The 13,400-nt window shown below is 38.1% G+C and overlaps 1 protein-coding gene across 1 annotated transcript; it reads right to left on the bottom strand.

Moving 5' to 3' along the window:
• Positions 1–559: 559 nt before the first annotated feature.
• On the bottom strand, positions 560–13,381 carry LOC146457374 (E3 ubiquitin-protein ligase ARIH2-like). Its single transcript, XM_085092012.1, has 14 exons — positions 13,034–13,381; positions 12,817–12,884; positions 10,437–10,506; positions 9,918–10,059; positions 9,227–9,342; positions 8,236–8,345; positions 6,455–6,572; positions 5,694–5,744; positions 5,525–5,546; positions 4,539–4,690; positions 2,994–3,137; positions 2,224–2,289; positions 1,210–1,293; positions 560–905 (listed from the first exon to the last, which is right to left on the bottom strand). The coding sequence occupies exons 1-14, from the start codon at positions 13,259–13,261 to the stop codon at positions 834–836; spliced, it is 1,443 nt and encodes a 480-aa protein (XP_084948138.1). The 5' UTR covers positions 13,262–13,381; the 3' UTR covers positions 560–833.
• Between the last annotated feature and the right edge of the window lie 19 nt (positions 13,382–13,400).

Genomic DNA, 13,400 nt, shown 5'->3' with positions numbered 1-13,400 from the left:
ACTTAAGTTGATCAGAAAGTTGTTGTCAATGAATCAGCACCTTCAATCACTTTTGAAGAAGGGGACCTATCTAACATTAGTGAGCTTAGGCAACAGGACGGCTGACGGAAGGGGACGGTGAATTATCGTTGTGTGACCAACATGACATCTTAGTACCTTCACACTTTCAGGCGATTTGCGACTAAAACAGCTGTTCTCTCATCTGTGACAACGCGAAGACCACGAGCGGTAGGAATGTTACAAGCCAGAGTCATAAATTCTTGGACGTCACGTTGGTCACGCAAGGACAATTTGCCGTCCCACCACATCAGCCGTCCTGTTGCATAAACTCCCCAATAATATTAGTAAGCGGCTGATATTTTGCGATCATATGAGAACCCCAATCCATGACCAGGGTTTTTATCCAAGGACAGAAAAGATTAAAAGGCAGGAAGCGATCCCCGCGGACGAATTCTCTCCCCCCCCCCCCCCAACCCCAACCCTAACCCGACCTTTGTCACCTTCCATGCAGCCCAGGGCGAGGAGAGGAAGAACGAAGTAAACTCAGCAGAACCAAAAAAACTGTTCTTTATCTTTGTGTTTAATTGTAAAAGAACCATACCAAATTTTTAAAAGTATTAAGACCTAATTTTCCAGCGACATTTTTTTTTTCAAGTCTGTGAAGAAATATAGAGAAAGCCAAGTGCGCTTTCTTCAAAGTACTGCAATTTGCTGTACTTCCGTTTCCAAATTGCCATTTTAAACCCGTCGTGACTGAAGCCTGCGTGACGAAAACGAGAAGAACAGTCACTCAAGGTCACGCAAATCACGATGCCATGTGAAACCAAAGCTTGCTAAAGCACTAAAAAATCTTTTAGCAAAGTTTGTCTTCTCTTCTCCGCAATGTCCATTTGATTTTCAAAGTCCTGGAAAAAAAGAATGAATATTTCAGTGTAATGCCAGACAAAGCTAGAGATGATTGTACAAACCTGCGTGAAGTCGATTCATGCAAAACGCAAACTTTTAGCGTTCAAATTTCCTTATGACACAACTGTATTTGAAGGGGTGCCTGGAAAAAACCCTAAGTGACTTCTGATAGATTACTAGATTCCCCTTACAAATTGTCTTGTATTCGCTTGTGAAACAAAAAGAGAATTTGACCTTACATCAAAAGTCACTTAGAGCCTTCTTCCGCGCACCCTTCACTGATTTTTTTTATTCTCTACTTACCCCTCTACAATAAAGCTCGTCTCTTTCTAATTTCCACGACAAATTTTCTATTTCCAGCTCAAGCTGTGCTTGCTGATATTCAAACTGTTCAAAAATAAACAAAAGAATAAAAAGAAATGAGAAATGTTTGCAAGACAAAGTGCGGATAAAAGTGAAACGCTCCAAAGACAAAAAACAGAGCCAACTCGAAACACCACCAAAATAAAAATCCTTGAACGAAAGGAACACACCGCTCTCACGTACACTCGTAGAACAATACCAATTGTATCATTTCTCTATCTCCTACCCATCAGGCCCTTTGGCCAGCGGATGGTCGCCAGGAGAGACTGTGCGGAGCTCGAGAATTTAAATTTTTTTCGATTGGCTGCGCTGTTAATGGCCCTGGCTTTCATTTACAACTTTTTGACCGCAGGATTTCTGCGGTTAAAAATTTCGAGGCACCACAGAGTCTCTCTCTGAGGACTCCATACGAGACTGAATTTTATTTAGAAACACATGCGTGTAACTGAAATAGAACCTCGTGCATCTTTAACTCTCCCTGAAACAAATGCTATCTATCTGAGGCGTTGCGTTAACTACCAGAAGCAAAGAGGATGGAAAACCTACCATAGAAACTACGGTAGAAAGATAGCCTGTGTGACAGGCGCTAATAAAGGGAAAGGGAGAAGGGGAATCGAGCGCGACGCGCGAGGGTGACAGCAAAGGAACCTTCCTTTCCCCTCTCCCTCGCGCGCGCGCTCGATTCCCCTTCTCCTTTCCCCTTTGCAGCGCCTGTCACACAGGCTAGTGGAAAGATTACACTGAAGTCTACTTAATTCAATTCAATTCAATTTTATTTACACTTATTACAACGAAATACAATATATTTTACAGTAAGAAAAAAATTAAACGTACAGAGCAATTTGCTTAATGACTTTACTTTCTACGGAAGAAGTGCGTAGTGGCCAAAGGAGCAAGGCTTTCGTGTTGGCCACTACCTATTTGTAGTTAAATAAAATAGGGGGAAGAACTTACCAATCTTTTCCTATCATCTTCCATGAAATAAGCGTAAGGATAGGTATACATTAGCGTGTAGCGACACTGTGACAAGAACGCAACAACAAAGTTAGTCAGCCATCTTAGAAAGCATGGTCTAATCTCTAAATGCTAACACGTTGGTTCTTCGAGGGTGTGTCTCATATCGATATTCCCCTGAAAAATATCGATACTTGCGACAACTATCGGTCGTTTCGATGCCTTTCGATACTGCTCATGTGACCACTCGGAACAACAAGCGGCGTGTACATAATTATTCCACACTGCATACATGGAGATTCTTGCAGTCCAACTTTTTACTTTAGCCATAAAAAAAAAAAAACAAAGTCAAATATTCCCTCAGGCCTGCTCCAAACGTCGCGCTACTGGCGTGCCCAGCTAAATTCAAGAATTCAACTCGACTTAAATACCGCAGGAGCACGACGTTTGAAACCATTTCGTTCGGCAGGCTGAATCGAGTTCGGCACGACTATTTAACACGGTAGTAGCACGGCAGTTGCGCGACTTGGTTTCAAACGGCGTGCTATTGCCGTGCCGAACTAAATTCATTAATTATTTTAATGTATTTTGGGTTAATTTTGTCGTTTTCTATATTTTATATATTTTGGAATTTGGCGCGACTAAATTAAATTCGACGTTTGAAACCACTGTCGGGTCAAATTGATTTAAGTTCGGCACGGCAGTAGCACGACTTTTGGAACAGGCCTTACAGCATGCCTTGTCAGTCAATAAGGACCAAATCTTTTTACCTTTGCTAATAACTGCGCTGCATCCAGTAAATACTGCCAGTCGATCCAAGTGCCAATATTATTGTTAACCTTTTCCTGAATCTTCTGGTTAATTTTTCGCTTTGTTTCCTCTTCTCGCTTGAGGCTGTCCGCGTGATTTTGCCACTAAACAAAATAAATAGGTAGATGTTAGTGTAAGAGTGCGCGTTACGACAACGATGTTAGCAAACAGAGATATTTAGAATGGTGTGTACAGCAAACGGTAAACGTGAGATTCGCGCTTATGTTTTCCTGGAATAATGCACAAAACAATTCTGGTCTTTCATGTTAACGCAAAGCTACCCAATTTTACTGAGAAACAGAAAACAGCGAGCGCCAAATGAAGGATAAGCCTGGTCACGTGGTCATTTCATCTCTCTAATGTCGCAGCAGTGGAACCCATACCAGGGGATTGGCGTAAAGAGCGTGTCAACAAAATGGGTGTTGGTGTCTGCCCAAGATAAGGCACTGTTAGCGTACACGTATTTAGTTCCCATGGCCGCGTCACATTACTTCAGATTTATTCACTAGGTTTTGCACAAAAAGCCCCAGCGAGAGTACCCTGCTAACCTTTTGTATTTCTCGGCCAACAAGCCAACTACGCGAAATACCACCGACGCGAAAAACTTCGTACATTGTGCTAAAAAACTTGCCAGAAAGAAACGCTCTGCTAGCGAGAGTACAGCGGGAGTACCTTTATACACTTATTTTCTAGCCCCTATTTCATCCACCCAGGAAAGACCGGGTGATATACATGTAAGAGCCGGAAGAAAGCGGACACTTAAACAAGATTGTGCAAAAGAGAAGCAGGTGACTTTCTTGGCTCAAATATGAGCTGCTTCAAATATTGCCTCAGCCTATTTTCTTTTACAGCTGCAATCTTGGACGGAATAAAAAAAAGGAATCAAAGCCCTCCTTCCCCAAAAATCGATGATGAATTCGCGCGCAAAGCAAAACGCGCCATTTTTCAAACGCTTAAATTGGGGGTGGGGAGGTCTCGATTTTCATTTGAATTGTCCAAGATTGTAGGTTAGATCCCGGTAAGAAACATTTCCCATATTTGCGTGCTTTTTGGACTTAAAGGTTCAATTCACAGAATTTGTCGATAACAACAATAACAAAATCATACTTGGCTCAGTTCGACTTTTAGTATGTTACATTAGGAGGAAAGCAGTCAGCAAGTTCTTGACACTCCTTCTAACTGAAGACTTCACATCAAATAAACATGGAAACAGTAAGCAAACTTAATCCTAGCAGTATGCAGGATGTTTGTCCCATGAACCTAGTTTAATGGCCTTAGCTCCCACGATTCTCCTATAGCTTAGTGGTAGAGCATCCGAACCAGTAATCGGAATGTCTTAGGTTCGACTCCTGATAGGAGCACTCGGATTTCCTTTTTCTGAGTTTGCCTGTGTCACTCACTGAACAATACATCATTCTCAAACCTGAGGTACTTTGGAGCAACTTCGTTTTGGAAGACAGAAATTATACACAGTATACATAGCTTGTTTCTGACAATCAAATTACCCTTTCAAAATAGAAGAGATATTTCTTGAGTGCCTCTCTGGCCTGTATACCAGCTGACTCATTCACAATATTAGGATTGGATTTGTATCGACTACATTCATAATACTCCGAGCCGTGACTCTTCCAGTCTCCACAGCACATCCAGCAAAAATCTGCAAACAAATTCAACAACAATGTTAAATATGACAAACTGACAACAAAAATAGATAAGGGAGTTAGTTTTTAAGTGCTCTGACGAGGGGCCAATGCTTGAGACATCAGCTCTAGAATCACTTTACGGTGGCCAAATTCCGTCAACAACTTGAGCAGTTGATAATTAACAATTACCCTGCGAAATCGCACGGAATATCGACTGATACTTGGCCGACGAGGCCGACGGCCGAGTGGGCTAAAAGCAGGAGATATTCCGCAAGTTTAAGCTGGATAATGTTTTGTTAGTTAACACATTGCATGTAGTTTTATTGCAGAAAAGCTAGAGACGATCTTCCGAGATTGTTACTTGTTTAAAGCTCTCTTCCATTCTTTTCCCCGACACACGAAATTACGTATACAGCTATTTCAATTAACGTTGTCGGATCAAAGCTTAAAGCTTTAAGACATCTTCAAAGAGGCTGCCTCCTCATCCATTTAATATCCTAACATTTCTTTCATCCAAATGGCTCGCCATCTTACACTATCTTCACTGTACGGACGAGGCATAGCTGATTTTGATGAACTTATTCATAAAAAAATCCACAGAATCTTGAGGTCTTGTCTTATAGCTTTATACTTTGATCCGACAACGTTCAGTTAATTTAAATAGCTGTATGTATATCGCAGGATGTCTGTCGTTTGCGGATGACGAATATTGCGTGCACTATGACCATATTTGGGCGTGTTGAAAAATAAAACCAATATTGTTCTGTATCTCCAAAATGACCACTGTAAAGAGATTCGAGAGCTAACGTATAGAGCAATAGCCCTTCATCAAACAGAAAACAACCTACCATGTTTACACTTGATGCATTGCTGGGGAATTTAAAAACAAAAACAGAATTAGCAAAGGTTAAAAAGTTTCAACCTTATGAACTGAAAAAAACAGAGTCAAAATATTTTTAAGCTAAAAAGAATTATTTCATAAATCTTTTAATTAGAGAAATGGATTAAATTACCCACCATATGATTACAGCCACCATTTTTCTCAATACAGCTTCCACAATTTGGACACTGTGAAGGAAAAAGGGGAAAAAACAATAACACATATTCAACAATTTTCTGTAAATTATCCCAACTAAAGAAATTTAGGCAAATTTACCTAGTACTACATTTCTACAATTTTTTTTGCCTTTTATTATAACTTTAACCTACGAAGTACCACATTCAAGAACTAACTATCACAAGTACTCGTTTTTCCTACGCACAATAACGGAATGGAGCTCGTCACCCGAAGATATTGCCACCCTGCCGAACTTGGACTCTTTAAAAAATGCGCTAGTTTCATGACCGCATATACTTATATATTTATTTTTTTACTTACAAGTTTATCTATTTGTAATTTGCATATTGTTAACCAATTTATTTGTTTATTAAATTAATTTATTTATTTATTTGCATGTACTTTTAACGACCCCTCACAAGAATCTTCATTAATTTTTGAAGGAGGTGGGGTTTCTTTAGTCTCCTACGCAGCCGTTTTTAGGCTCGTCACGCAACGCTCCTCAATTACGCTTCTCCCCACAAACGGAGCGTTGCGTGATGAGCCTAAAAACAGCTGCGTAGGAGACTAGGGTTTCTTGGAAGAAGAAGAGGAAGAAGAAGAAGAAGAAGAAGAAGACAAAAGTTCCGCCACTGCATGCTCATACAGAGAAATAGACCTGTCAGTAGAGTATAATGGAACCATTAATCTTCCTCAACCAGTTTTCACATAAAATACTTACATCCTTTGTGTTAGCTGTAATGTAATTAGCTGTCTCTGAATCATCTTCACATTTTGTGAGCCATTTCCTGATTGTGTAGCAATCTGTTGGTGCATGGTATTGTTCACCGCACATAAAACTGCGAGAAACACAAACGGCATAACAATAAATTATCAAATGATCATGACAAATGTCTACAAGTTATGGGTGTCAACTAATTAAGGACGGGCCTACTAATACAGAAGTATTTTTGCACAGTTTATAACTATGCGGGAAAAACAGATCTTAGTATGGGCTATTGGAATCCAAAAAGAAAATTGGGGGTAACCACACATTTTTTAGACATAATTAAGCAAAAAGCTATAAAATATAGAGGATTGTATGGCGTTTTTTCCCAAACTGAAGCTTTATTATCTCTGAAAAATGCATGGTTACCTCAAATTTTCTTTTGCATACCAAGAGGACTTGCTAAGTTCTGCCTTTTCTGCACAGATTTAAACCGCAGAAAAATATCCTGTATAGGAAACCTGAGTATCTTGAGATGTGCAGAATGGATATACAGTAATAAAAGTGGGCAACGTCCTTAAGTCTGGTCTGGCAAAACTTAGTATTGAACTAGCATGTGGCTTATCTGGGCTCCAAGATCATTTTTGGAAAAATTTGCCAACACTGATTATTTTTTTCACTGTGGCAAGTTGTGAATGTCAAATGATGTAAGAATCTACTGACCATTTAGAGCCAAAGAAAATCAAGATGCGCATCCATCCTACAATGATTTGCTCTCAAATAAATAAGGGTGTTAGTTTCTGAAGAAACCGTGGTGCTACATTGGTGAGGAGTGGAAATGAATATTTGGTTTCGCAACAGAGTTGATAACAAAGGTAATTTGGGACAATAAAGAGATTTGAGTGCTGGCATTTTCGAATCAATAGTCAGCTACCATAATTCATCCTTGTTTTCCATGTTACAATAGTGTGGCTCCAATGAACACTATATACACTCGATTGCAAAAACATGGACACCTAAAAAGTATAAACCATGAACGATGAGACCCAACGGATTTGTGGGTAGTGTTTAACAATTGGCCCTTGTGGCCAACTTGACACTTTAAGGAAAGCTAGGACAGTTTCCATCATTCACCACATGCAACTAATTTTGGTTATCAACCGTCGCAAGAGAATAGAATATTATGCAAATAAATTTAGTACACTTATACCCATAAAGCCACTGGGTCTCATCGTTCACGGTTTATGCTTTTTAGGTGTCAACGTTTTTGCAATCGAGTGTATAAACCACATACATGTACAACCCACAATTCCTTGATTCCCTCTGACATGGGGGAAAGACTCAAAACATCAGCTCTTGAATCTCTTTAAAGTGGCCAAATTACCTTTTTTACTAACTCTGTTGATAAAACCGTACAAAACTTTTTTTGCCAAAGACATTGAATTGGCTGTTCCCCAAGTCTTTAAACACATACAACCAAAGAAACAAGGTCCTCAAAGACAACTAACTTTCAGTTAACTAGTACATACCTGTATAGGACAAACATAAGTTTATTTCAAGCCACTTTTGTTAAAGTTTAACCAAAATTGCAGGCCACAAGCACAAGAAAACGTTCTAGTAAATAGTGTAAATGTTTCTTGAAATCTTTACACCTTCTTGAAAAACAAGTCAGCGAAAATCAGTGGTCCCTCTTAGTGGCAAAACTTTGATCATTCAGGGAACCAATTTGACAGTGCTTCTTTTAATATTTTTATTGTGGATAGCCACGCACATTATGAAACAAAAAGACCACTCACCAAAACACTGAATAACAATTTGTACACCATATTCGTTTTGCTTTGGGTTCTATTACTTTTACCAGACATCCACAGTCATTTCCTGGACACCATCTTATTAAAGGATGACACTGATGAGAAAACAAAGAAACGAGAATGAGCCTTAACATTCCTACAGTGGAACCCCAATTTTACGATCGTCGATCTAACGATATTCCTGATTTAACAATCAACATTCTGTGTCCCTGCAAAAGTTATTTTTAAATCGGGAGTTCGCTTACAATGATATCCCGTTTTAACGCTATGATCTTGCTGTCTCCTTGCCGCATTGTAAAATCAAGGTTCCACTGTTGTACCTTTGCAGCAAAAACTGACTTGAAGATACGCAGGCAACTTAAGCTACATGTAAATGAAACCTTGCTGGCTCTTTTGCACTGTGCAACTTTAAAATTAGCCTCAAGTATTTGCGTACTGTTGAAATTTCAACCAGGTGATTTAAGATCTCTTTTAGATGATGAAATTCACCAGAAGCCAGCTCTTAGGGACATTCCTGGATATGCCAAGAGAGGAAAACGTATTCCAGAACAGGATATTTTCTTTCCTTTAATATGCATCTGTGACGTTTTTTTCTTTTTGTTTTGTTTTCTAAGTTATTGTCATTGTTTTTTTTTTTTTGTATTTGTTGTCAATTTGTGCAAGTTCAAAACTAGAAAAAAAAACATATCTTGTAACCTAGCTAGACACTAAGAAACTGTATTTACAGTAGCATTCACAAATCGTTGATAGTATTTGGTTGATTGTACAACTGTATAATTATAAAGTGCTGTAAATGTTTGTACTTTGTGTTCAAATATGTAAAAAAAAAAAACCTATTCAAACCAACCCCCTGGAGAAGACCAGGAAACTTCAAATGTTCTTATCTGGTAAACCCTACCCTTGGCATCACTGTCCAGAGTTCAGATGACCATTGAATCACAGTCAGGGGTCTTTCCAGAATTAAAAAAGTACATACCTTAACTTCATCATTAAAAAGAAATTGTCTATATTTTTCTCTTGCTGCTTCATTTTTAAGTACTTTAAGAGCCATTTCCTCTCCAATTAAAAGATTACACCTCATACACTCAATACCTGCAAAAAAAGTCAGAACAGCACCTGGTAACTATGTTAGGTGGTGGACATGCAACATCCTTTTCATGCAGTATTAATAGTGTCAAGTGGAGATAAAGTTAAACTTGAAGTTTCATAATGGTATGTGAACTGAGTGGAGTGCAATTAATTTTGGTCTGAAATCATACGCGTGATTTCAAAATCGAATGAGCGCGTAGCACAAGTTCGATTTGAAATCACAAGCATGATTTCAGACCAAAATTGCACGACACAAAGTTCAATTACCACTTTATTACACCTATTTTGAAATCACAGAGTTTTATTGTCAACATTACATTCTATTTTTGTTACTTCATTTCTATTTTGATGGGCTAAAGAAAGGATGCGATTTAGAGCAAAAAATGGTGCAATTTAGAAATAAATTGCACTGTTGAGAGCCAATCAGCAGGGATCACCAGTGATTTCAAAATGGGTGTAATAAGGATGAAAATTAGGCCAAAAAAACAGAGTGTATAGTATTAGGATGAACGTTATGAAAACAAACTGACCTAAGGAACAAATTAACCTGCAACATATACCCAGGGAAAGCTACAAACCAGATGCTAAACCAATCTTCAGTTGGTTGACACAGTACAACATCCAGCAATCATCACAGAAGGTGTGTCCACATGGTGCACTGGTTGTGTTGGATTTGGTGCAGCGTTGAAAACACACTGGACAGTAAAGCGACCTTGATGTCTGTTGAGTGAAAGAAACCGCACCGATTGGTAAATCAGACTTTACATCAGACAACTGGTCTGAGTAAGGTGTTGTTCCCTTAAGGTGATGCTGCACAAGACAATCTTTAATAACGATTTTCAGCCAACTGTGAGATTTTGAATCAGCTTAACAAACTTACCAAATCCAGTGAAAATTGTGCAGAAAATAATCTGCATGCCTGCATTATATAGCATCAACTTTCTGCACAAAAGCTTTGCACTGAAAATCATCATGATTGCAAATTGTCTTGGTTAGTGGGGGAACAACACAATTTTACAGGAAACAACGCTAAACTTTTTAAGATAAAATATAATACCTACATGTACTCATTAAGCATGATAATGTATAACACTCACAGTTTGAGATACTGGTTTTTCAGGAATAATCCTTCCTTCCACAAGCAGCCCTACTGGATCTACTCTGTGCCTACAAATACAAAATTAATAACTTAACATTATTCTTTGCTTCTCAGTACAGTACTGGGCAGAAGTAACCTACCAGAAAATGCTGGCCAGAACAAGTTCTTTGTACAACAGAGGTCTTTTTCAAAGAGCGTACATCTTAGATCTAAACATTTTTGGGTTTGACCTCAGCACTATTGTTCAATTCAATATTTCCAACAACTGATTGGTACATGTAAATGTGAAAGAAATGCAATGTTCTGTTTAAAGCCTGGTGCCAGTTGTTCAAAGAGCAGGAAACTTTATCTGCTGGATGAGTCGCTATCCAGCGGAGCAAATGTACTCCAACCAACGCTTCTGGCAAGTTTTACACGCAATCCCATACTTAAATTTGACATATGCATGCTTCTACTCTAATATTCACAAATGTTAGGATTATCAGGAAAATACTGCCCACATTTTAACTGCCGGATAGCAACCTATCCAGTGGATAAAATTATCCGCTCTTTGAACAACTGGGGCCAGGTGAACAAATGACTGATCAATGTATTTTTTTCAGTCAGTGACACAAGCATACTCGGTCGGAAAAAGAAAATCTAAGTTCTCCCAACAGGAGTCAAACCTATGACCTTTCAATTACCACAGTAGAACAGTGCTAACTCGATCAAACTCCAAAGGGAAACAAAAAATAGTTCGAGTTAGTGGGGGTTGGATTTAATTTAGCAAGTTTGGTGTTGAATTTCAAGTATCCTGTTAATAGCTAATAAAATGTCATGTTTTTACCATTCTTTCACAATTACGAGCCACTTTGGAGCAATAAGTTTGTTTTATAAGGGCCTTCTGATAAGAATGTTAAGTTTGGGAATTTTAGTCAAAAACATTGTAAGAACACATTTATGGACAAGCCAAAGGCTGAAATCTAGCTAAGGAAGTTTCCATACATTATAATCATATTTACAATAACTTTCCAAATTCCCGCGCGCTGATTGGCTCGTAGCTATTGTCTATAAGAGTACAGACAATAAAAATGACGTCAGATCTAACGCACGCGCTTTCTCAACGAAAAAAATAGCCAATTCCGCTCGTACTTTTTCCATGTTATTGTAAAAAACAAATCGACGGCAGTTTTCTATGGTCTATACTCTTATAGACCATAAAATGACACCATAAAATGTCCAAAACTTGGCAGTGAAACCACTCGCCTGCGGCTCGTGGTTCCACTTGAGTTTTGAACATTTTTTGACGTCATTTTATGGTCTATAAGAGTATAGACCATAGAAAACTGCCGTCGATTTGTTAAGTGAACAATAAAGATTAAAGAAATGCACATGTCAATCCGCTATGTTCTGACATTATCGACTGATGTTTTCCAGTTTGAGTTTACCAGGGAAAATTTGAGCTAGGGGAAAGCAAAATTAGTTCAAGTTGGTAGGGAATTCAAGTTAACCAAGTTTGAGTTGGCTGATAGTAAATGACTGAAAAAATGGGGTCAAATCCAGGAGTATGAGTTAACCAAGTTCAAATTACCAGGGTTCTGTACAGTCAACTCCTTAATAGAAAGAGTACGTAATGGCAGGAATTAATTTCAGTCAAACGTCTGTACTCTAATTTTTGCTGGGGATTTAGCTGCTGTCCATATTATCAGGGTGTCCGTAATAGCGAGGTGTCCGCAAGACAAGAGTCGACTGTAGGAATCTCTACCACGATACATGCACTGAGCTACAGGAGACTTGTGAGAGCGAGCTAGGGCATTACACTAGGTTCATCTAGTTTTAATGCGTTATCCGCCACAAGTCTCCTGTAGCTCAGTGGTAGAGCATCCAAACTAGTAATCGGAAGGTCCTAGGTTAGACTCCTGTTAGGAGAACTTGGATTTTAATTCATTTTACTTTCAAGTTTACAAGTTGTAATGCATTTTTGATCATTTTATAGAAAAAGCCGTAAATTATTATTATTATTATTATTATTATTATTATTATTATTATTATTATCGTTATGATTAATTATAATTATTATTACTATTATTATTATTACTATTATTAATTTATTATCATTATTATTATTATTATTATTATTATTATTATTATTATTATTATTTCTTGCATAACTGACAAGTTGTTTGTTACAAGACAGAAATTTAAACATAATTATGATAATACTAATACAAAATATTGACATAAAATTAAGTTTTCTAAAACCAAAGTATCAACATAAATAAATTATTTATCAATACTTTTAAATGCAAAGCATTTAACCAAGCTTGGTTAACAAGTAAAACCTGTAAGTGGGGTACGTTTTAATTTCCCTTTAACGTTGACGTTAAAATTTAACCAACCTTTCTAAAATCTTTTCTGTGTTCCAGTCATGTTTTATGAGAAGAAGTCTAGCCACAGATTCCGATACCTTTAAAATAATCAGGCAATTAGTATGAAACTCGAAGACAAGTACATGTATTAAAGTTTCATGCATGTAAAACCAAATATTCATGATGAGATTAGTAAACGAGTTAGTTGGCCTTATAAGGAATCGCTAGCTAGCGTCGAGCATCTCACCTTAATTTCCTGGGAGGTCTTAGCTACCAAGGAATCAAACATTTGCTGAGCTTCATTCGAATCGATGATCACAAATTCAAAACTTTCAGGGTCTTCTTCTTTGTCTGAAGCCATTCCTTCATCGTCATCAACATTCGTGTAATAATCATCTTCACCATCTTCATCGTCATCATACTCGCTCGATTCCGCGTCCACAGAGTCCTGCGACTCTAAATCAGTTGTCGACATTCTCCCTGGCTCTCTATTTACACACACAGATATAAAATTGAATACAAAACTACACAAAATAAGGAAAATCTGAGAAGAACATGATCTAAAACAGACAGCAGAGCCAAGCAGTTGTTGGGATGAGGTCATGCTCCCGTAT

Source organism: Pavona decussata, unplaced genomic scaffold (assembly GCF_977016875.1).
Source record: "Pavona decussata unplaced genomic scaffold, jaPavDecu1.1 SCAFFOLD_244, whole genome shotgun sequence".
In the NCBI taxonomy this organism is placed as follows: domain Eukaryota; kingdom Metazoa; phylum Cnidaria; class Anthozoa; order Scleractinia; family Agariciidae; genus Pavona; species Pavona decussata.
Note: the sequence above shows the minus strand (reverse complement) of the source record. Positions and strands in the feature narration are given on the sequence as shown.

Coding starts and splice junctions, on each gene's coding strand:
- LOC146457374 (XM_085092012.1), bottom strand. CDS start 13,261: ATGTCGACAACTGATTTAGAGTCGCAGGACTCTGTGGACGCGGAATCG. Junction 6,573..8,235: donor AATTGTTATTCAGTGTTTTG/GTGAGTGGTCTT, acceptor TGTTTCTCGCAG/TTTTATGTGCGGTGAACAAT. Junction 2,290..2,993: donor CAGCGCAGTTATTAGCAAAG/GTAAAAAGATTT, acceptor TTCTTGTCACAG/TGTCGCTACACGCTAATGTA.